We start from the raw sequence: 22972 nt of genomic DNA on the forward strand, positions 1-22972 counted from the left end.
AGTCCTACCTTAATTGGAGGAATGAAAAAGGAGGAGGGCTTCCCTGGTAGCGCAGTGGTTAAGAATCCGCCTGCCAATGCAGGGCACACGGGTTCAAGCCCTGGTCCAGGAAGATCCCACATGCCATGGAGCAACTAAGTCCGTGCGCCATAACTACTGAGCTTGCGCTTTAGAGCCGGTGAGCCACAACTACTGAGCCCACGTGCCACAACTACTGAAGCCCGCGCGCCTAGAGCCCATGCTCCGCAACAAGAGAAGCCACCGCAATGAGAAGCCTGCGCACCTCAACCAAGAGTAGCCCCTGCTCACCACAACTAGAGAAAGCCCGTGCACAGCAACGAAGACCCAACACAGCCAAAGTAAATTAAAAAAAATAAAATAAATAAAATTTTTTTAAAATGTAAAGAATCATTAAAAAAAATAGTCTAAGAAAAAAATGGAAAATTATAAAAAAAAAGTTTTCGGCCCACACCCTTGTGCCGGTTGCTTACCCATAGACATCTTCCAATCCCCAAACCATTCCTTCACGGCAAAGCCTAAAATATTGCCCAGGGGTGCTGATGCTTGGTCCAGAAGGGAATTCTCCAGCCAGATCCCCAGGCCAAAGGGACCTGGGCTGCTGCTGGATCTGCAAAGGAGAAGCCGCACACCAGCAGAGGGTCCGCAGCCCATTGGCACTGATTGTTACCAAGGGAGGTGCAGAAAGCCAAACTCTGACAGCGGGTGTTTGCAGCAAAGTAAGGGTTTATTTGCAGGGCTCCAGGCAAGGAGATGGGAGACAAGCCTCAGATCCACTCCATCTTGGTCTTTGCGTCGGGGGTTTTTTAAAGGGGAGGAACAAAGAAATGGGATTAATCATTGTCTTGTGACATTTCTTGATCGTAGTTTCAGGGGTCAGGATTCTCTGACTTATGACTCTCTGGCCAGGTGGTCCATGGCTTGGGGGTCTGTGAGCTCACACTGCCCTAGAGAAACAACCCGTGTTTGTAAGTTAGTGATGAGATCTAGAGCAGCAACTTCAGTGCGTTAGTGATGTTATGACATCAGTGTTCTTAGTCATCTAATGCTGGTTGATTAGTGTTCAGTTAGCATAGCATGGAGTTCAGAGGTGACGAGAAAGGGATTGAGGTCAGAGAGCAAAGGAACAGTTTTGGATAGAGTGATTAACCATAAACTCAGTAAGGGGACTCGGTTCTGGGGGGACTTGGTTTAACTATTACAGTTTTTACTGGCAAAATGGGAAGCTCTACCCACTCTGGGAGATCAGCCACACTGTTGTAAACGTGTGTTCTGTGTATGTACGGTTGTGCCTTTGAATGGCTAATTTCACTGATGTCAGATGCTAAGGAAGTGTCCCCAGCGACGGAGCATCACATTGTGGTTGAAATTAGACAGGACACTCCTGTGTGGCTGATAGCATCATTAAGAATGAATTCCAGGGCTTCCCTGGTGGCGCAGTGGTTGAGAGTCCGCCTGCTGATGCAGGGGATACGGGTTCGTGCCCCGGTCCGGGAGGATCCCACGTGCCGCGGAGCAACTGGGCCTGTGAGCCTTGGCTGCTAAGCCTGCCCGTCTGGAGCCTGTGCTCCGCAACGGGAGAGGCCACAACAGTGAGAGGCCTGCATACAGCAAAAAAAAAAAAAAAAAAAAAAAAATTCCAGTGACCATCTAGGCAAATGACTTTAAACAGAGACATCTCCTGTCGTACTTATACTGAAAGATTTGGCTGGCTGAATTAAAAAGCTGAATAAATGAAACCTAGCGATGGGCTGATAGTTTCGGTGGAAGTTGGTGACATGTGCACACCCAGCGTGGCAGTGGAAACAAAGCGCCGCAGGGTGGTCCTCCAAGTACTCCTGGTCTGAGATTGTCGTTCCCGACGCCTTGTGATTTTCATGGCGCCTTGCAGACACAGTCACGGAGCCATCTCAGCTCACCCTCCACAGGGGAGGCGGGCAACTCCCCACCGCCCTCCTCCGGGGAGGGGGCGCCCACTCAGCTGTGGAGCTGGCTGGGGCGGGGGGGTCGGGCCTTGGCCCCGTTCTCCCGACTTCTCACCTAGTGTTCTCGACACTGGCCAGCAGCTCCATAGCTCATTAAATTCGACTGACGTTCTGACGGCTTGCAAAGCAAATTCTTTGCAGCTGTTATAAAGGTCTCATTGCTCAAGTGTAATCTAGCAAAACCAGCCCCCTCCACTCCCCGGACGCTAAGATTTGCAAGGGCAACAAAAAGTGTATAGTCGACTCCAGAAATAACTGCACCCAGCCCGGAACTCCTCGGACAATACATGGAAGCTTCCAGAAGGGGCAAAGGTTCCTCACAAGGGGCAGTCTGCTGTGCCGCTCCGGAGCCCAGTGGCTCCTGTTCCAACCCTCCCTCTGCCACCCACCAGCCCTGGATTGGGGAGTAGCCACTGGGTCCCCTGTGCCTCAATGTCCTTGTCTGTACACAGACTGTTCATGGGCTCCACTTCAGATGGTGGCAAGGAGTTAAGTCGATACAAAGCACTTACAACAGTGCACTTATTCATTCAGTGCCTACCGTGTGCCAGGAACTGTGCATACAAAACAGGGACAAAGGGATAGGCAGAAATCCCTGCCGTCATGGAGTCTCTTTCTATTTGGAGTGAGGGCAGGGGACACACCATGGACACTCTATAAGGTTAATCACCCCTAATTAGGTCACACAATTGCCAATAGCCGCACACCATCCCGTTGCATTTGGGGGTGTTCTTCCCCTTGGCCTTTGACTGTGGGGTGATTCCTCACCACAGTCTCGTTCTACCAACCAGCAGCGGTCCGTACACAAGACGTACTGCCAAAAGCCCTGAGGTCCCCCCAAGCCGGTGCTCTGTACCACCTGCCTGTCAGAGGGAGGGCCTGTGTTTTGCATCCACAGGGGACTGGGTCAGAGTTTCGTCAATCAGAAGTTGTGTAAGGCTTTGCTGTGTCTGGGCCAGGGGCCGGAGGCCTCCAGCACTCATTAACAACTATCTGTTCAATGATTATCTCCCTGGGGTTTATTGTGATGAGCCGGTCCAAAGCATCCAAAGCATAACTGACCGTGGCCGTGATCCAAAGACCAGCCCCTGACGTCAGAGATGAGCCTCCCTGGGTGTGGCTGAGGGGCTGGACCTCTGTCCTTCATGGAATTTAAAGCCAGGAAGTTCTGCCCCCAAACACCAGACAGGGCCTTCCCACTGGGAACGCACACTTACCCACGGGAAGAGCCTTGAAAGAGACCTTTGGGTCCCTGATCCGGATCGTCCAAAGAGAAGAAAGGTAGGTAGAGCTGTTCGTTTATATCTCTCACAAACTGCAGTGCTAACAGGAACTGGCTTTCTTTTTCCCTCCCAGCCCCGACTGTCTGGCGAGGTGCAACCCGGACAAGGCGCGTGGAGTTGGGGGCATCCGTGGTTGTTTTTGTTCAGGAAGCCTGTGCTTTTTCTATGGCAGGAAACCTTGGCGCCTGTGCCCCTCAGCCCAGCCCCGCAGAGATGCCTCCCCAGCTCTCAGGCGGCCTTAGCTACTCAGCCAAAGTCGTCCAGGGCACCCTGGACAGCCTGCCCCAGGCCGTGAGAGAGTTCGTGGAGAGCAAGGCCAAGCTGTGCTGGCCCGACCAGATCCACATCTGCGACGGCTCCGAGGATGAGAACAGGCAGCTGCTGGGCCACATGGAGGAGGAGGGTGTGATCAAGAGGCTGAGGAAATACGACAACTGGTGAGCACAGCCTCGGGCCCCGGCGTTGGCGCCTTCCGCACCGCCCAGGGTGCAGGTGGGGAAGCAGTGGACGAGGGCCTTGGGCAGGGCCGGGATGGGGCTGTGTGGTTTGCAGACTCTTGAAAAGCTTTGGAAAAGAGCCAGAACCAGAGAAACTTAATTTTATGACGTTCGCAGAGCAGCCCAAGTCGTCAAAGAGGGGGCTCATGCAAACAAACGCTCTCTGCAAACTAGATTCCCGATCCAAAGGAAGGTCGGACAGTCCCTGTCCTAACAGACTAGCTCCTGGTCTAGTGTGTGTCTCCCTGACTGTGCCCCCGGCGGCATGGCTGTGTCCACACTGACGGAGCATCGCTAGTGTGCTGGGCACCGGCCAGGTGTGGGAAGAACGTGATGATGAATAACTGGTCCCTTCGTGAATGGCGCGGGGCTGAGGGCGTCCAGGGCGCAGATGCCATGCAGCGCAGCAGCCCTTCCTCTCCAATCCTAACCTGTGTATTTTTGCTTTTTGCAGCTGGTTGGCTCTCACTGACCCCAGGGATGTGGCCAGAATTGAAAGCAAGACAGTCATCATTACTCAAGAGCAAAGAGATACGGTGCCCATCCCCAAAACCGGCCTCAGCCAACTGGGTCGCTGGATGTCCGAGGAGGATTTTGAGAAGGCGTTCAATGCCCGATTTCCAGGGTGCATGAAAGGTGAGTGAAACGTTTATTTGAGCAAAATATCAGCAAACCTTTTATTATTGCTTCTGCCCTAATGTTACTTGTCATAGAAACTCCCATGGCCCCAGAGAGCCTTACATTCCACATGTGAACTTGGCCGTGTATTGAAAATGTACGTCTCAGTTCTGGTTTTATAGACTGTCTTTTACGACCAGGAAAACGATTTCTACACATGTGGACTTAAGATAGCTTGGTGGAACCCAACTGCACATTTATGAAAACTCTTTGATTTTGGTGTTCTGGCCACTTTTCAGTGGACTCTGCTAAATCGGGGGCGCTGGTGGCAAGCAAGGCATGATGTTGTCAGAGGGGGAATCTTGAGAAGGGTCCACTGAGGGAAACAGTGGTGGTTGTTTGTGAGTCCGGGGTCATTTCTCACCGCTTCCCACCCACCGGCCCCGCAGGTCGCACCATGTACGTCATCCCATTCAGCATGGGGCCCCTGGGCTCGCCTCTGTCCAAGATCGGCATTGAGCTGACAGACTCGCCCTACGTGGTGACCAGCATGCGCATCATGACGCGGATGGGCACGCCCGTCCTGGAAGCGCTGGGGGACGGGGAGTTCGTCAAGTGCCTCCATTCCGTGGGGTGCCCTTTGCCTTTAAAAAGTAAGCATATTGTTTCAAAATCAAAAGCTAGAACCGAAAAAAAACAAAAGCGAAAAACAACCTTCGGCTTAAACCCAGGCGGGGACGGTGCACACTGATGTGGGCGTGTCCTCCCGTGCAGAGCCTTTGGTTAACAACTGGGCCTGCAACCCAGAGATGACACTCATCGCCCACCTGCCCGACCGCAGAGAAATCATCTCCTTCGGGAGTGGGTACGGCGGGAACTCGCTCCTCGGGAAGAAATGCTTTGCTCTCAGGATGGCCAGCCGGCTGGCCAAGGAGGAGGGCTGGCTGGCAGAGCACATGCTGGTAAGATGCGGGAAGCCCTAAATGTGCGCTGCAGGGGGTCGGGCAGAGGAGGGGAGGTGGCGAACGCCTCTACCGCTTTAGAGTTCCCACAGTGCTCCCAGGACAGGTCTAGAAAGTCCATCAGTAATGATGATGGAGACACCCTGCTAGACTAAAGCGTGCCCCTCTGGGGGGCAGAAAGGAACGAGGTGCTTAAGGAGAAGTCTTGCCTCCAACAGATTCTGGGCATAACCAACCCCAGGGGCCAGAAGAAATACTTTGCGGCCGCCTTCCCCAGCGCCTGCGGGAAGACCAACCTGGCCTTGATGGACCCCACCCTCCCCGGGTGGAAGCTGGAGTGCGTGGGGGATGACATCGCCTGGATGAAATTCGACCAGCAAGGTGACTCTTGTAGGCCCAAGTGTTGATGATGATAATTGAACCTAAGTGAAGCTCTGGCTTTCAGAACGTACCCGATTCTCTTCAATCCACAGTGTTTGGATTTTTAAGTCAGTTATTTCAGTTCTTTCAAAAGCTCAGACAGCATTCTTTAATCTCACAGCAAATCTGGATTGAAATGGGACCCTGTATTGCTGTTTGTATAATCAATTGATGAAAATAGCTTGCTGGGGGACTTCCCTGGCGGTCCAATGGTTAAGACTTCACCTTCCAGTGCAAGGGGTACAGGTTCGATCCCTGGTTGGAGAGCTAAGATCCCATATGCCTTCAGGCCCAAAACCCAAAATATAAAACAGAAGCAATATTGTAACAAATTCAATAAAGACTAAAAAAAAAAAAAAAAAAAAAAAAAATTTGGGGGGAAATTTGCATAACATACAAGTAGCCACTTAAAAGCATATACAGGGACTTCCCTGGGGGCCCAGTGGTTAAGACTCTGTGCTTCCACCGCAGGATGCATGGGCTTGAGCCCTGGCCAGGGAACTAACATCCCGCATATATTGTAACAAATTCAATAAAGACTAAAAAAAAAAAAAAAAAAAAAATAGCTTGGTGGGAAACTGGTGAGGAAGCAAGAGTCAGAGTTGACTGATAACACTGGGATGAGAAAAGAGAAATAGATTCTAGGCAGGAGGATAAAAATAAAAGACTTGAGAATTTGGTACAGAAATTAGCCTGGCAAGACATAAGAATATATGGTGTGCTTTGCTTGGTATTTCCTTCTACTACCTGGTTTAAAACTTACCAGGTAACTTGCGGGCCATCAACCCAGAGAACGGGTTTTTTGGTGTCGCTCCTGGAACCTCTGTGAAGACAAACCCCAATGCCATCAAGACCATCCAGAAAAATACCATCTTCACCAATGTGGCCGAGACCAGCGATGGGGGCGTTTACTGGGAAGGCATTGACCAGCCACTGGCCTCGGGCATCAAGCTCATTTCCTGGAAGGGCAAGGAGTGGGACCCCAAGGATGGTGAGCGCCCCACCCCCACCCCGGGAGGCCTGGGGCCCCAGCCCATGGGCGTGTGTGTCGGGCCAGACACTCAGAGCCTCCTCTCTTGCCGCTGTAGGGGAGCCTTGCGCCCACCCCAACTCGCGGTTCTGCACCCCTGCCAGCCAGTGCCCCATCATTGACCCTGACTGGGAGTCTCCGGACGGTGTGCCCATCGAGGCCATCATCTTCGGAGGGCGCCGACCTGTTGGTGAGGCTTCCCTGCATTCGGGCTGGGGACCGGAGGACGTGGCCCACTCTCCCCTTTGCCGTGACCTTGTCGGAGGGTGTCAGGGATGCAGAGCTTCCTTTCCAAAATGGCAGGGTGATGAGCAAGCTCCAGCATGGAACGTACTCTCTGGCCACCTAGAACTTCTGGATCCCTGGTCCCGCGATGCCGCCCCCAGATTGACTTTGGCTGCGTGGCCTCCTGCTGTAACTTGACACGGCAGCATCTGCCCTTAGCTCTGAGGATGCAGAGTTAGCTCAGTTAGAAAGACAGCACACAGCTGTGTCTTCACATTTGTGAGACCGCATCGCCGGCCGAGGGGTCTGGGTGTCAAGGCCTGTAAAGAACGTTTCTTTCTCCTGCTAAAGGTGTCCCTCTGGTCTACGAGGCTCTCAGCTGGCAGCATGGCGTGTTTGTGGGTGCGGCCATGAGATCGGAGGCCACGGCAGCGGCAGAACACAAGGGTGAGTCCGGCCAGAATCTGGAGCCGCCGAGAAGGGAGATGGACCGCTCTGTCTCTGTGTCTCTGTCTCTGTGTCTCTGTGTCTCTGTCTCTCTGTCTCTGTATGCCTCTTTGCCTCTGTGTCTCTCTCTCTCTCTGTGCCTCTCTGTCTCTGCATGTCTGTCTTTGTCTCTGTCTGGCCCTGTTTCTCTATCTCTGTCTCTGTGTCTGTGTCTCTGTGTTCCCTCTCTGTCTCTGTCTCCCTGTGTCTCTCTCTGTGTAGAGAGGTAGAGAAAGCCAAGTGGCCATGTCAACAGTAAATGTGCCAACAGCGTCCTCTGAGGCATCATTTACCAACAGAGCCCCTCTGTTAACAGGCAAAGTTATCATGCACGACCCCTTCGCCATGCGGCCCTTCTTTGGCTACAACTTTGGCCAGTACCTGGCGCACTGGCTCAGCATGGCCCAGCGCCCCGAGGCCAAGCTGCCCAAGATCTTCCACGTCAACTGGTTCCGGAAGGACAAGGCCGGCAGGTTCCTCTGGCCGGGCTTCGGCGAGAACTCCAGGGTGCTGGAGTGGATGTTCAACCGCGTTGGCGGGGAAGGGGGCGCCAAGCTCACGCCCATCGGCTACATCCCCGACGAGGACGCCCTGGACCTTCGGGGCCTGGGGGACGTCAGCGTGAAGGAGCTCTTCCACATCTCCAAGGAGTTCTGGGAGGAGGAGGTGGAAGACATCCAGAAGTACCTGGAGGGGCAGGTGAACGCCGACCTCCCGCACGAGATCGAGAGCGAGATCCTGGCCCTGAAGCAAAGAATCAGCCAGATGTAATCACACCCCAGACCTCACCTGGTCCTCCGCCTCCAATCCGTACAGTGCAAGCGAGAGCGAGAGAGAGAGGGGCGGGGGCGGGGATGGGGCTTCCTGAGTTCTCACTGCCTGTAGCACCGCAATGACTGCACCCAGGGGCCGATCGAAAGACACCCCTTAATTTTTCTGATAAGACCACAGCAGAGTAAGGCTAGTAACTAATGAGGCTGTGGAGGGGAATCTCGGCAGGCTCCAGGGTCCACTATGCGATGCACCTTTGTTCAACTTAGGAACACTCAGGCTCAGAGTCTGTTTTATTCCTTCTCTTTAGCTGTATCAGTTATAGCCGGAATGCACAGAAGATACTTGAGCTGTATATATGTGTATGTGTGTGTGTGTGTCTGTGTACTGTTGTCTAAAGCACATTTAATAACTCTGGAAAAATCTTGGGCAAGGTTACCTACTAGTAGTTGCTAGAAAGCGATGTTGCTTTGTTATTAATATGTGTGTTTAAATTATTTTTATATACCGTAGTTCCTTACCTCTGCATAATTTCAAAGTTTTCCCTTAACACTTCTTGGAAAAAAAAAATCACAAAATAAACTTTTATAGAAAAGATGGATTTGTTTGCTTTGTTTTTCTTATTTGAGCCGCCACAAACAGGGAACTCTGATGAAGCCCTTTGTGATGGAATCCCCTGCAAAGAGCGCAGGACGGGCAGGACCCCCTGACGGAGGGGTTAGGTGGGGTTGGAGGGGGCAGGACAGAGCCAGGTGGGGAGGTGTGAGCAGAGAGAATGTCACCCAGAGGTGACACGGTGCCACACTTTGGATTTTCTGAGTTAACCACTGGTTAGTGCCTAGAAGCCACTAGTTAGTGTCCTTGAACAATTCCACAAACCTTTCAATGGTGGATCCTGTGTAACTGGAACAGGAACGTTTAAAATGTGCTTTGTGACAAAACCTTGGGTCTGGGGGCTCGGCTTTCCACAAGAATTATATCGTGGCTAACTTCACAGGTTTTTGTCAGTAAATACTTTTTTGAGCAATGCTTTTCTCCACTGTCATCCATAGGGGAAGAGAGTAGAGAGAAAAATGTCCTTCAGAAGAAACAGCAAAAGGGCTCTCCAGGCATTGATGGAGCGCCTTCTGTATACAGAGTGTCGTGCCGTTGGTGGGCTCACAATGGGCTGCCTCAAGCCCTCCGCTGGTCCCTCTGTTCCCGGTGTTCGTTTATCGGGTCGTCCAGGCAATCTGAACGAACCACACACTGGACGGGGCCCGCGCATTCTCCGGTTGCCGTTCTTCTTTCCGGGCCAGCTCTCCCGCTCAGCACACCCCAGCCGTGCGTGTTCTCAGGGGGGTCAGGACGCCTTGGCTTTGCTCGCTGCCACAGCTCACAGACTCGCTGGTTCCCCAAAAGTCCTCTGTGCCTTGCAGGCACCATGTGGAAGGTCAGGCTGAGATCCCCCCTATTTTATAGGTGGGGAAACTGAGGTCAGACGGGTCCGTCGGGGCTGGGAAACAGCAGCCAGAGCTTCCTTCTCCTTTAAGGCGTTGAGAGCTGCCGGGGCTCTGCCCACAAAGTGTCAAGTTCTGATAGCAAAACCACTGATGGGAAAAACCATTTAACTCAATTAAACACTATCTGCTGTATTAATTTAAATCAGTGGCTTTCAGACTTGTTTTTCCTTTCCGCTGCAGAACACTTGCTTGACATGTACTCTGACTCAGAAACCCAGCAGCTAAGGGAGACACAGGAGGCTGGGCGGGTGTCGGGACCCAGGCCCCCTGGCTTCCTTTTTTTCCACCCCCTGAGGCAGTTCCTTGGACCCCTGAGAGGCACTTCCAGGATATAGCGTGGGCACCATTTTTTAAATGCATGCCCCTGGCCCCGGCTTCCTGTTCTAGGCCCTCGGTAGGCTTCATCCCTTTTCGAGTAAAGCCAGCCATCTCAGAATTCCCTGTGCACAGCATCACTCACCCAGCCAGCAGACTCTTATATGACCATGTTGCCACCTGGCCCAGGAAGCCTGGAGGACAGCCTGGAGGAGGTGCCTTAAACAGAATTAAGAGTTTTCAGGGAACCAAAAGGACTCAGCACTCGCCACTGGCGCCTAAGTCAGTTTCCGAAAACTGTGCCCACTGTGTTCCACCTCGAGGTCCTAGTTTCTGTGCTGGGCCCTGCGGCCACAATCATCGGGACGCTATGACCTTGGTGGCTGACATTATAGTGTTCTGCCTGAGCCCGAGCCAGGCGGGAAGGCAGGTAAGGCCAAGGCCGTTTGCAGGTGGTCAGGCTGAGGCCCTGAGAGTGGCCCGTTGGTCAGGGTGGGATGGGGGTGAGAATGAAAACTCAGCCTCCCAGTTCCTGGCCAGCCCTCCCCACAGTACACATGAGTCCAAATCAACACAGGGACTGACGTTCTCTACTGGAATCCAGCGTAGGAGCTGCCCCCTGACCTCCATGGGTTCCCGGAGCCCTGCTGGGGTCTGGGTTAAAGACCAGAACACAGTAGGTACATAGCACATATTGAACCAGGACAACAAACCTGTCCCTATGTTCACCCGAGGTTCTGGGGGAGAATCCAGGGGAGCAGGGCAGGTGAGGGGGCGGGGCCGGGGGCTCTGGGAGTCGGGAATTGCAGGGCCCTCTCCCCTTCCTCCCTCTCCGCTTTGGCCCAGCCTAACCCAGAGCCCCCAGTCTGCCCCTGCTCTCGCCCCCCCGGGTGCCACACAGCATGTTCCTTCCCGAGCTTTAAGGCCACAGGCGGGGCCCTGGAGGCTCTGGACCTGCTCCCCTGCCAGAGTGGTGACCTCACCTCTTCTTTGTCCTCACTGCCAGCAGTTGCAGCAACAAGGGACCGGGTTCCATCATCTATGCGAAAGGGCTGGCTGCCTCATCCCTCCCTCCTGCACTCCTTCCTTTCTTCAGGGGTAGTAAGTACTGGTGACCTTGGACACATCCCAGCTCTGCCTTTGGCCAGCAGCGTTACCTGACATGACACCCTGATCGGTGCCGTGACACAATGATACCTCTGCTGGAGTCCAAGGAGTAGAAAATGAAATAGCCCAACTCAGCATAGGTGCTGGGGCCCAGAGGGTCTGGATGTGAGTTCATAGCAGCGTACCCTCAGGTGACTGCGCAAAACTCTGAACCTCAGTTTCCTCAACTGTAAAATGGCCTCCACTCCAATCAGGGCTGACATTTGATATGGTGGGGTTGGAGGTGAGAAGCTGAAATCACCCCACACAGGCTGATGGAGAGCTGCTGCCCCAGCACTCTGACTGCCCCTGGCTCACCCATCCCAAGTCTTCCCTCAGGACCCTCAGACCTCCGCACACAGCTGAGGGGCTCCCAGATCTGGGCTCAGGATCCCCTCTGGGTGGTCATTGCTCCCATTGGCTTTTAAATATTTTGAACATCACTCCTGTCCTAGCCCCGCCTCGATGCTTTGACGCTACACAAATCCCCCAACTCAGAACTTTGCTGCAAACCATGGAGCTTGGCCGGTGGAGAGGAAACCCTCTAACTGAGAAAACCCTGAGTCCTCTAACCTCCGTGCAATGGACTGAGATCAAGCTTCCTCCAGGGGGGAAACCGGGGCCCTGAGATGGAGACAAGTTTCAGAGGGAGTGATATTAAAAATGTGACTTTTTCCTGCTTTTCTGAAGCTTTCCTTGAGTCTTTCTTGCACAGAAAGCTGAACAGAGTGGGACCCTTGGAAGATGCTCCACACGGGATCTTGTTAAGTATCACCTCCCGGGACCACAGCACGGGTGACGAGGCCAATGACGCAGGCAGGGTGGCTGCGGTTCTGATTATTACAGAGCTGCTCCCACGCACGATGTTCTCTCTACCATCTGCCCACCCCCGCTCCACCCCAGAGCCCAGAGGTTTCTTTGATGTCACGGAGCCGGGATTCAGGGCTGCTACGGAGGAACAACAGACGTCACTGGTCCACAGTCACATCCGGGGAGGGGCCCAGAACACACGTGCCTGGCTGACACCTGCCACATCTTTGCGCTGATGCTTGCTCCTGGGGGCTTGCTTGCCTGCCACCTGCTCGGCGCCGGGAGGCCCCCTGGTAGCGCGGCCTGTAAATGTGTGAATGCACACCAGACACGCCAGCCCCAAAGGCAGAACCTTTCTCCAGGCAAAGAAATTTTCAGCAAAATATGCTGTGAATATTTGTTCAGCCCAGGAAAATGACTTTAACTGCATAATTAAACTCGATGTAGATGCTGCTTCTGGACGAAATGACTGGGGAGAAGTTGAGACCACAGCTGTCCCTCTGCGTTTGCTGAATAGAGGGAGGAACTGCTTGTCTGCAGAGACTTTGCCCTGGTCCCTGTCTTTCCTCCAAGCAATGAGGGTTTTGAGAAAAGTCAGGGAGGATGGAGGAAGGGGCTTGGTGGCTGCTGGAGGAAGGAGAGGAAAATTCCCCAAATCAGAGAACCAACAGCAAAGGGACCCCGCCTCTCAGACGGGATTTGCGCTGTGTGTTCCAAATGTTCTAAGGCACATCCCACCTTCCCTGGGTAACTGGTCGCTTGAGCAAACAATCAGTGCACTGAAATGGGGGAAACGTACTAGATTGAATGTAGAAGAAAAGTTTGCGTCTCAATCATTAATGAAACGCAGCATTTCCTCACTAAGGTAACCACATAAATACAACCCTAGGTGGAAGAGGCGAGCCACAAGAGACACATGCGTTGTGTGGTCCCCGTGATATGAAATGTCCAGAATAGGCAAATCCACAGAGATAGAAAGTACATTTGTGGTTTCTGGGGGGTCAGGGGTTAGAGGCATTGGGGAGAGATTGCTAATGGGTGCAGAGTTTCTGATGAAAATGTCCTAAAATTAGATTGTGGTGAAGGTTGAACAATCCTGTGAACGTATTCAAAGCCACTAAATTGTGTATCGTAAGTGGGTGAATTTTACGGCATGTGCATTAAAGCTCCATAGAGTGATGTGAAAAAAAGAATAAATACAATAAAAACAAAAGTCTGTCTTAACTTGCGTTAGAAACCGGTTGTCTGCCAAAGGCTCTGAGTTGGAGGGCTGCGTTCACCTTGTCAGAAAGGGAGATGAGGGGGTAGAGGGAGGTGGCAGGGGCAGAGGCAGCTCACTGGGATGCTGTCCCGGGGAGTATCAGGAAGACTCAAGGAAAATGGCAAAAGGACGGACTTGTTCACTATGGGGTTCAATGCCATTTAATGCCCGACCCTCTTCCAATGATCCTGAGTACTGTAAAAAGCATCTCTGCCGCTGGCAGAGGAGGAACAGGCCAGAAGCCTGCAGCAGTCATGGAGACCAGCGGGCGGCAGAGCTGAGACCTCAGATTCCAGGTGTCAAGGGGTCTTCAGCAGAGGGAAAAATCCCAGCGTCAGGAGGCCATGGGCCCCAACCCAGCTCTGACAGTGGATCAGGAAATTTGCACAGCAGAAGAGAGGGCTCATGTCACCTCACAGGGGAGGGTCGAGACGCAGGTCCTCAGGACCCAGAGGCTCCAGCCACGGCAGGAGGGCCCTCTCCCCTCCCTGGGAGCAGAAGCCTGTGGAATGGACTCCAGGTTAGGAAACGAGGATCCTGGGCAGCCAGGCGGTAGCTTTCTCCCCGAGCCTCGGTTTCCCCAGCCTTGCCCCTTGTCTCTCCCCCTCCAACCTGCCCTGATGTCAGAGGCGTGGGCCTTTTTGGCGGGACCCTTAGAACTGGGATTGAGTGAGCCCAGGCCCAGGTGTGGGGAGAGGGAGAGGGGCAAGGTGGAGAGAGAGGCTTCATGGGCAGGAAGGCACGCTCTACCCACGAATAGCTCTCCTGGGCTCATGCAGCATGTCCGCAATCCCACCCCTGGGCGCCTCCCGCTCCCTGTCTATCCCACTGCCCCTCGCGTATCGCTCAATTCTTCCAGTGCCAGGACCCAGGGAAGACAGCGGGGAACAGGAGGTTCAGACTCAAGGGCACACCCCCAGTCCCCTGGCCCCTCCATCCGGGCTCAAAGCCTGGCTGCCCCGCAGGCCACAGAGGAGAGACAGAAACTGACATCCTGCTGCTGGTTTTGTCTTCAGGGCACGAAGCTCAGACGGTGGGGTATTCAGCCCTTAGCATCTGCTGGGGAGGGAGGGGACACGATCTGTGGCCCAGGGACAGTTCCGGGACCGTATCAGCCACAGGAGAGCCAGCATCTGGAAGACCTTGGCTGTCCCTTAAGTGCCAGACCCTGGAGGGTTCAAGGCTACTTTTCGGATCTGAGTGAAGACAGCTCCCTGGACCCAGTGGAGCCCCCGGGCTCGCGGTGAAATTCCCTGCCAGGGCTGAGGCTCTTGAATGTGGGTGAGTGGGCACTCCAGGAGACTGGTTTGGCCCAGTTGGGGCATCCTGGACTGAGCAGAGCCCCTGGGGTTGACATTATCCCCCCGTCCCATGGTCCTCCCGGTTAATACAACACTCTGCCCTCCAAGGTCAACTCCGGTCTGGCCTCAGTGGGCACGGAGGCTTCAGCTGTCTGAAGCCTGGGCGAGGGCTTCATCACCATTAAGAGCAGAGACCAGGGAGCCAGAGGCCTGGGTGACTCATGTGGCAGCTGCTCCCCGTTATGTAAAGCGGAGCTCAGAGACCGTAGCCGATAGGAGATGAAATTTACATTTTGAATTAACTCGGATCATCAGATTGCTTCCTCTCGACCCAGGGAAATTAAACAAAGTTGGAGGGAGCTGTGGGCTGGAGACGTAGGGGCCCAGCCAAGCGTGCCAGACTAGCTGCTTCTTTTTATTTTTTTTCAACAGGCTGCAGGCAAAAGGGCACAAGAGGACACTGCCTGCTGCAAAGTCAGCCTGGGAGAGAGAAGGAGATGGAAAGTTGAGATAATCTTTCTCTCTTTTTCCTCGGGCAGAAACACAATAAATCTGCGTGGCAGAATTAAATTCTGATCTGTCCGATTTCCTCCATCTCTTCCTCTCCTAATGATGGTTATTTATTGAGCTCTTATTATGAGCCTGGCACTTAGCTAAACACTTCAGAGATAAGGCAGAAGTGAATCTGTCCCCCTCCAGCCCCCCACACCCCTTTCTTTAATTTCCTAGTGGGGAGGGAGTCTGAGGGAAAGAAGTAAAGAGACAGTTTTATTAACAACACAAAAGCTCAGTGACTTCCGTTAGGAAGTTTTGTTTGTTTTTCAGATGCTCCACTCTGGACCGGAGGCCCGAAGACCCCCTCCGACAATGGAGCACACTGAAACCCACCACCCTCCCTCCTGGTCACTGCGAAGGGCACCCCTTGGGGTTGTGCAGTGTAACCATCTCCCAGGCGCCCAGGCGAGAGTCTGCAAGACTGTCCCAAGTCAGAACAGACCTTGCAGGCTGGGATGAAGCCTCGGTGGGCAACATCTATCGAGGTTTATCCTCCCTGGAAAGGAGGTCCTAACTTGGTGTGGGAGAGGCCTGCTGGCACTCAACCCCACTGCCCCTGCCCCCCGACAACTCCACGGGGTGGCCCTTTATGTACGGGATCTTCCTGGCTTCACAGACAGATCGAGCCCTGAGAACAGGTTATAACTCAAGTGGCCTTGAACTGGTCTGATGCAACCTCGGGTCCTTCATGACTGAACCCAGACAGTCAGGGGTTCATCCTCCTGGAACCATGCATGTTGGCTCTCGACGGGAGGCATGTGACCCAGGGCCCCCCTGACGTGTGGGTTACAGTCACCGCACAAACACGGGGGCAATGCCTGAACCCTGGGGTCTGGGCTGGTTGCAACAGGACCAACTTTTCCTGCCGCTGAGAGTGAGGGAACAGGTGCTGACGGGTGAAACACCAGTGCTGTCGCCAGCCAGCCGTGCCTCCCTCGAATGGCAGGTCTCCAAGATCAATCCGTCACCTTCCAACGAATAGTTATTGAACGCCCTCTGACAGCCTGGCACTTAGATGAGCTGACCAGGACTGTCCTTCCGATGAATTCGTCCCGCAGGAGGCCTTGTCCTTTTCCCAGGGTCACTGAAAAACTTCAAGCCTCAAGTTATCAGGAGCATTATTTCCTGTGGAAAGAAATTTACAGGTTCAGAATTTCCGGGCGATCAGCCTCCTGACCCACACCCCAGACTTTGTAATTCTGCCTGGACAGCTGGATGCACCTCCCTCCCTCCCTTCCTTCCATTGATCCAGCCCTACCTTCCATTTAATTATCCACTCCTGTATCCTCCATCTCTGTCTCCACACATCTTCCATCCACACACCCAACCAATGGACCAGTCACTCAGGTGCTCATCTAACCTCCACAGGGTCAACAAGCCGTAAACTCTGCATTCACCCCCAAGCCACCCCTCTGTCTTCTCACCCAGGTCACACAGCTACCAAGCTGGGAGAGCCAGAATCTGAAGCAGCTTGGCCTGATTTTCCCCCATAAGATGTGCCTCCAGGACACAATAACTGCTCAGCTGGACAGAGCAGAAGAGCTAATTGCTTCCCGAGGTGCAGACAGGTTGCTACAAAGGTTTAGAAAAAAGGGGAGGGGGGGTCAGGAAGGCTGTTTAGAGGAAGCAGCCTTTGAGCAGTGTTCATAAACTGCTGTCAGACTTGGAAAGCCAAGATCTACAGGGCAAAGTAAAGGAATTCCAGGTGGAGCAAGGGACGTGAGCCAGGATCAGGGCGGACGGAGCGTGGAGTACGTTTGCGGACGGGTGGAGGGTGAAGAGAGGGGTGATGCTGTGTAGGTGGCTGGAGATTGGATGGATGGAGTGCGGCTTTGGGCAAAGTGAAGGGTGTGGATAGTGGAGAGTGGGAAAGGGAAAGCAGGCCCCCACGCCGGTGCACACCACAGAAATCCAGGCCACGGCGCCAGATGGGCTTCTGTTTGTTGGCACGGGGAGATAGGAAGCCTGCTGGTACTGGGGAGCACCCAGTGAGAGAAACCTGAACCGGGGGTAGACGCTGGAATCGTGCACCGTCCCCTTTGGAGGTGCTGCTGGGCACTGTCCTTCTCAACCTGGGGAGATGGGCCCAGGTTGTCAGTGAGTGCAGCCCCAGGCCACCCAGCCGTGCCCGGCGCGGGGGCCTCTCCATCCAGCGCTCATGGCGGAACTCAACAGGGATTTGGAGCAATCTGAGCCAGAAAACAGGCCGCTCTCAGGAGCCTGGCTGCCTGAAGCTCCGAAAATGATACCTCGGTGGGATTTCGTAATGGCCTTTGCAGTCCCTGCTTTTCCACCAAGAAGAAAGTGGCAGAAGAAACTGAGCAACGTTCCAGGGTCTTGCCTCTGGCAGGGGAGGAATCTACATCTTTTATGGTTTCCGACACGAGTGCCAGCCTGCGGTTATGCTAAAAATTTCAGCATCTGAAAAGTTCCAAGCTAATTTTCAGGGGGCGAATTAGACGCGAAGGGGCTTTTAAAACCCGGAGGATCTTGGGTTTAAAAACTTGGTTGCCAGGGAAACTCCTTCTCCGATACATCCTCGCCACCACGTTATAAATTAAAGCCTCTAACTGAAGGGTAATTAAGGTGATTGGTGGTACTGCTGCAGACAGAGGATATGGCAAGGCAGCTGGGGAGAAGGGGCCTCCGACATTTTAGGACACCCCCTGGGGAAGCTGGACCCATTACCAGCCTGGGGGCTCGAAGGCACCTCTGGAAGAGAATGCAAGCCAGCGAACAGCTGCGTGCTGTGTTCTGTGAAAGGCCAAGCAAGCAATTGCTGAAAGGAAACCTGAAATGTCAGGCTGCTCCCCTGTTGGCATCGAATAGGTGAAAAGCTTCATGAGTCAGTTAATGAGCAGATTGTGACGGCTGCAGTGTTCCGGCCCCTGTGGCTGTGTCCATGTATGTGGTTCCAGCCAGGAGCTGAAGCGATTGTTATCTCCACCTTCCGCAGGGAGGCCATTTAGGTTTTCGTTTGTGGTCCCAGCCATCCAGCAATGCATCTGCCCATTCATCTCTCTCTCCATCTGTTCATTCATCTAATTATCCATCGGAACATCCATCCACCCATCAAGCCAGCCATCCGCCCGTGTATTTATTCATCTACCTATCCATCTATCTGTCTACCTGTCCATCCACTTTCTGTTCACCTAGGCCTCCCTCGCCACCACACACACACACACACACACACACACACGAGTTGGATGGATAAATGCATGGATATATGGATGGATGGATGGATAGTGAATGAGTGCATGTCCACTCTCCTATCCATCTACCTCCATTTACCTATCTAGGGATCCACTTGCTTATACATTCACCCGTCCATCCATTCATCCTCTCATCCACCCACCCATCTAGTTAGTAAACATTTACTGAGCACTCGTGGTCCAATAACAATAGCTTCTCCTTACTGAGTGCGTACAGCGTGCTGGGCACTTGCCAGGCGTTCTCTCTTTAGTTCCTCCGCTCACTGCTCTGGCCTCTCCCGTTGCGGAGCACAGGCTCCGGACGCGCAGGCTCAGCGGCCATGGCTCACGGGCCCAGCCGCTCTGCGGCATGTGGGATCCTCCCGGACCGGGGCACGAACCCGCGTCCCCTGCATCGGCAGGCGGACTCTCAACCGCTGCGCCGCCAGGGAAGCCCCTGGGAGTTGGATTTTAACTCTTCTCTTCACCCTGGGAGCAACTCCCCAGAGAGGGGGGCTGTGGGTTTGGCGTCATCCATCCACCCGTGTTTCAGCCCTAAGAGCAGGACTTGAAGGAGGATGGGGACAGAGAGGATGAGGGCATCAGGGGAAAAACTATATCCAGAGCTTCAGGGGCCAGAGGCTCTCAGGGCCCCGGGTCCAGTGTCCTGGCTCTGACCCCTTTCCCAGGGGGTGGGCACACAGTTGCCCCCCATTTCTGGCCATTTCCCTTCCCGCAGGGTCAATACTGCCAGCGTGGTCAGGCAGCTGGTGCCAAGGTGAAAAGTCCAGGGGTCAGAAACCTTAGCAGCTGAGGCCAAGCCCCCTGGAAAGTGTTCCCAGTAGCTGAGACCTTTCCCCCAGTGAGCTCTGCCCCCTTTCAGGGAATGCCCAGTAGGCAAACTGGTACCCTCACCTTTGGCCTCTGCCTCCCCTTTTCCCTCCTTCCCTCCTTCCAAGGTACTCCGTCCCCAGAAACAGTTTGGTGGTTGGTGGACTCCTCAACCGCCTGACTCTTGACAAACGGGGAGGGGGGTTCTGGTCCAGAGCAGAGGAAGGGGCAGGGGAGGGCATGCTTGTCAAGCGGCCCCCCAGCCCAGCACTGTGCTGGGGGCTCCCAGTGCCTCTTAGTTAACCCTCCGCCACCTCGATGTGGGACTAGACAGAAGCCCGGAGGACCCAAGCCTTGGGGAGGCCCCAGCAGGGCACTGGAAGGGCTGGCGGTCCTCTGCGGGCAGCAGGTCACAGTAGCCAGAGAGGTGGCCTCATCACAGAGACTGCTGGGAGCTGGCACTTGGGGAGGGGCGCCCGCAGTGTGTCCTCGGGCACAGATATCACGAGCTTTTTGTGATCCAAAGGGAAACGACTGTTTGTTGAGTGACCCACTGAGGAGGAGGGTGCCCAGCTCGGTGCCCAGCACGCTGCCAGGGGTCGGGAGGACAGTGAACTGACACTCCCACGGGCTCGTGCGGGTCAGTGGACGCCCTGGCCACAGGTGGCTTCTCCAAGCCCCTAGCCAACCCTCTGAGGGAACCATGGCCCCAACGTCCAGCTTTCGGGGCTGGGGGGCTGGTGCCAGGCAACTTACCAAGGTCACCAGATGCTGAGGGGCAGAGCGGCTTTGAACCCTGACGTGTCTGGGTCGGGGGAGCTGCGTCCACCACTCTGCCTCGCAGCCATCTGAGGACCAGGACGGAGCCAGGCACGGGTTTCTTCCAATGCTTTTGCAGATATTACTAATGTCTTACTGGTTGGCGAAGGTTCGCTCAACCCCGGGAACATTTGCCAAGTGTTATCCCCATGGCAGGTGCTGGGGGTCCCGGCTGAGCCAGACTGGCAAAGGCATCGGGTAGCAGCTTCATGGCCAGGGGTCCCGCCCGGCAGTCAGCTCTGCAAACACTTGGGGGCTGCTTCCTGAACCAGGGCTAAGCCTGTGACCTTTGCTCCTTCCTGGATAAAAATCATCACATCTACTCCCTATGGACAGGGGCCGGGTGTCCCACCTGGAGTCCCCTGAAAGTCCTGGAGGGAAATGCTGCCTTGATTCCCACTCTGTTTATGAGAAAGCCGAGGGGAGTTTGCTGTGAGGACCACCACCTCTCCCGTTCTGTGAGCATCTCCAAGTCAAATAGTAGCAAAGCATCCTGCACTCCCGTGAGCTCACTCACCCGCCTGCCTGCCTCAGCCTGCCTGCCCCCTCCCAGGTGAGCAGACAGAGGTGATGCCCAGCCCCTGTCTGTCTCTGCAGGTGGGGAAACTGAGGCTGGGAGCTGGGATGGGGCTGATGTGAGGGCCCCCGAGTTTCCCTTCCCCGCTGCAGACAGGCTGAGAGAGTCATCCAAGGTCGCCCGAGCCGCCGTGGCGAGACGGCAGCAGCGTTTCGACTTCTGGTCAGGTCCCTCTCCCATCACGATGCGCCACGCAAGGGGAGGGAGGCGTGAGGGCCGCCGGGGGCCTCTTTAATTCATGAGTTACTGGCAGAAGCACAATCTCGGGGGAAGATTGATGACCGGCTGCAGGTATTGGTGGGCGGATTCATAAAGCTGTCGGCGGCGGCAGGCCGTAAATCAGATGAATATTCAAGATTCCGCCTCGGGAGCAATTCTCGGGCTCTGGCAATAACACAATGGAAGCAGGAAGGCAGGCGCGGTGGCCTCAGGAGCCCTCGGCGCCGGAATGAGGCACTTTCCACCTGCACAGAACTCCTGCTTCTGTCTGGGAAACTTGGGCTACTTGAAAGAGAGAGGAGGGGGGTCATGGACCACAAACCCCACTGCAGACCCCGTTTCATGGATACATTTCACTCAAGCATGTTTTACATGCAGCAAAACCCACAGTCTTAAGTGGGAAGTGGGATGAGTTTGGACCCCTGGGTGTAACCACCACCCGGATCAAGATCTAGAACATTCCATCTTCACCCCCAAAAGTTCCCTAGTGCCCTTTCCTATTAATCCCCACCTCCCCAAGCCTCAGGGAACCACTGATCCTTCTATCACTAGAGACAGGGTCCGCCTTATCTGTGGTAGACAGAGACCGGGGTGGACCTGGGTTCATCCTCTGTGTGCCGTTTTGTGCTCTGCCTGTTTTGCCCAGCATCCTCAAGGGGCTACGCTACCAGCAGGTCACCCTTCTACTCAGCTGTGTGGTTCTTCTCTGCTGGAAGCGACGACCACACCTGGTTGAGCCATTCCCCTCGGCATGGCTGCCTGGTCTGTTTCTGGTTCTGCCTGTTTAGGATAAGGCTGCTGTGAACGCCTGACCTGGTCTTTCTGGGCACTTTCTCTTAGGTAGAGCGGATGCACAGTTAACTTTTTAAGGAACCATCAAGCAGACTTCCAAGTGGACGAGTGGTCCGAGCGCTGCCTCGGCACCCTGGCCAGCACTCGGTGTGGTCTGCCGTTTCTATCACCTCCCCTAGATGTGTGGTGGCATCTGGCGTGGGACTCCCCTTTGTTTAATCCACAAAGTCTCTGCTGGTCCTATAGGAGGGCAGCATCTCAGGCCGTTGTCCCACCTGTTAAGCAGGTCCAGTCCCACCCCAGGGCATTTTCACTGGCTGCTCCTTCTGCCTGGAGAATGGTAGGGACGAGGGGCCTCCCTTGGAGATGTCTGTGTTTTCTTCTCTCTCACCCCTGCATCCTCTGTATCTGCCCCATCCTGGGGTCCCACAGGCTCACTCGGGGCGGGGATGGGGGGCAGCCCTGAGGGTGCAGAGGCTGCAGAGAGGCCCCTGCTGCCCTCCCATCTGCCAGCCCCATCTGTCAGTAAACACGTGTCCAGGGAGAAATTGCCATGTCTTCTGCAGCGGGGAGCTTGCTTGCTGCGGGCTAGGTCACTGCGGGTGGTGCCATCATGAACAACCCCATCTGACAGACCAGGAAACTGAGGTCTCCATGGTGCCCACACCCCACTCTGTCTCTAGCCCATGGAATCTGGCTTTCCTTTGGGGCGGAGACCTGAGCAGTCTGGGCTGGCTTTGGGCAGAGACTAGACTTGATGAAACGTTTCCCCTTTGGGATTCACGGCCTCCCAGTAGGGCAAAAGGAAAGCTCTTGCCTTTTCTCTCCGGAGGCCATTTCTCCACCTCCCAATTCTCACGAGATGAACTTCTCTCCTAACTCTGGGCTCTGTTGCTTCACTGGTATCAGTCAGCACCACAGGTGAATGTTCTATGGATTGGGAACCTTTACATGTTAATACCTGAAAGACCTCCTCCACCCCCAGGCTCATCCCCACGTGTCTGGGGACCGACCCCTGGTCACCCTGGTATAAGGCCAGCTTCCAGGACTCAACAAAACCCCGGATGAGAGCCTCCAGGAGTGGGGAAACTCAAAGCAAGCTTTGTCCACGGAAACTGTCCCGCCCCAGTTAGCTCTGTCTTGTCTCCCCAGAGCTGAGAGCACTAACAGCCCTAGCCCTTAAAGAAAGGGAGCGGGGACATCCCTGGCGGTCCCGTGGTTAAGACTGCGCGCTTCCAATGCAGAGGGCACAGGTTCCATCCCTAGTTGGGGAAGTTCCGCATGTTTCTCGGTGTGACCAAAACAAATAAACAAACACGGGGGGGGGGGGGGGGGAAACAAAGGGAACGGCGCCAGGG

The 22972-nt window shown here is 54.5% G+C and overlaps 1 protein-coding gene across 1 annotated transcript; it reads left to right on the plus strand.

The window, feature by feature from the left end:
• Positions 1 to 3158: 3158 nt before the first annotated feature.
• On the plus strand, positions 3159 to 8295 carry PCK1 (phosphoenolpyruvate carboxykinase 1). Its single transcript, XM_007449453.1, has 10 exons — positions 3159 to 3288; positions 3459 to 3723; positions 4238 to 4419; positions 4851 to 5054; positions 5176 to 5363; positions 5582 to 5744; positions 6550 to 6774; positions 6872 to 7003; positions 7390 to 7485; positions 7841 to 8295. Exons 2-10 carry the CDS (start codon positions 3500 to 3502, stop codon positions 8293 to 8295), a joined length of 1869 nt encoding a protein of 622 aa, XP_007449515.1. The 5' UTR covers positions 3159 to 3288; positions 3459 to 3499.
• The last annotated feature ends 14677 nt before the right edge of the window (positions 8296 to 22972 follow it).

The sequence above is a fragment of the Lipotes vexillifer genome, unplaced genomic scaffold (assembly GCF_000442215.2).
Source record: "Lipotes vexillifer unplaced genomic scaffold, Lipotes_vexillifer_v1.1 scaffold524, whole genome shotgun sequence".
Classification (NCBI taxonomy): Eukaryota; Metazoa; Chordata; class Mammalia; order Artiodactyla; family Lipotidae; genus Lipotes; species Lipotes vexillifer.

Coding starts and splice junctions, on each gene's coding strand:
- PCK1 (XM_007449453.1), top strand. CDS start 3,500: ATGCCTCCCCAGCTCTCAGGCGGCCTTAGCTACTCAGCCAAAGTCGTC. Junction 7,004..7,389: donor CGGAGGGCGCCGACCTGTTG/GTGAGGCTTCCC, acceptor CTCCTGCTAAAG/GTGTCCCTCTGGTCTACGAG. Junction 7,486..7,840: donor GGCAGCGGCAGAACACAAGG/GTGAGTCCGGCC, acceptor CTCTGTTAACAG/GCAAAGTTATCATGCACGAC.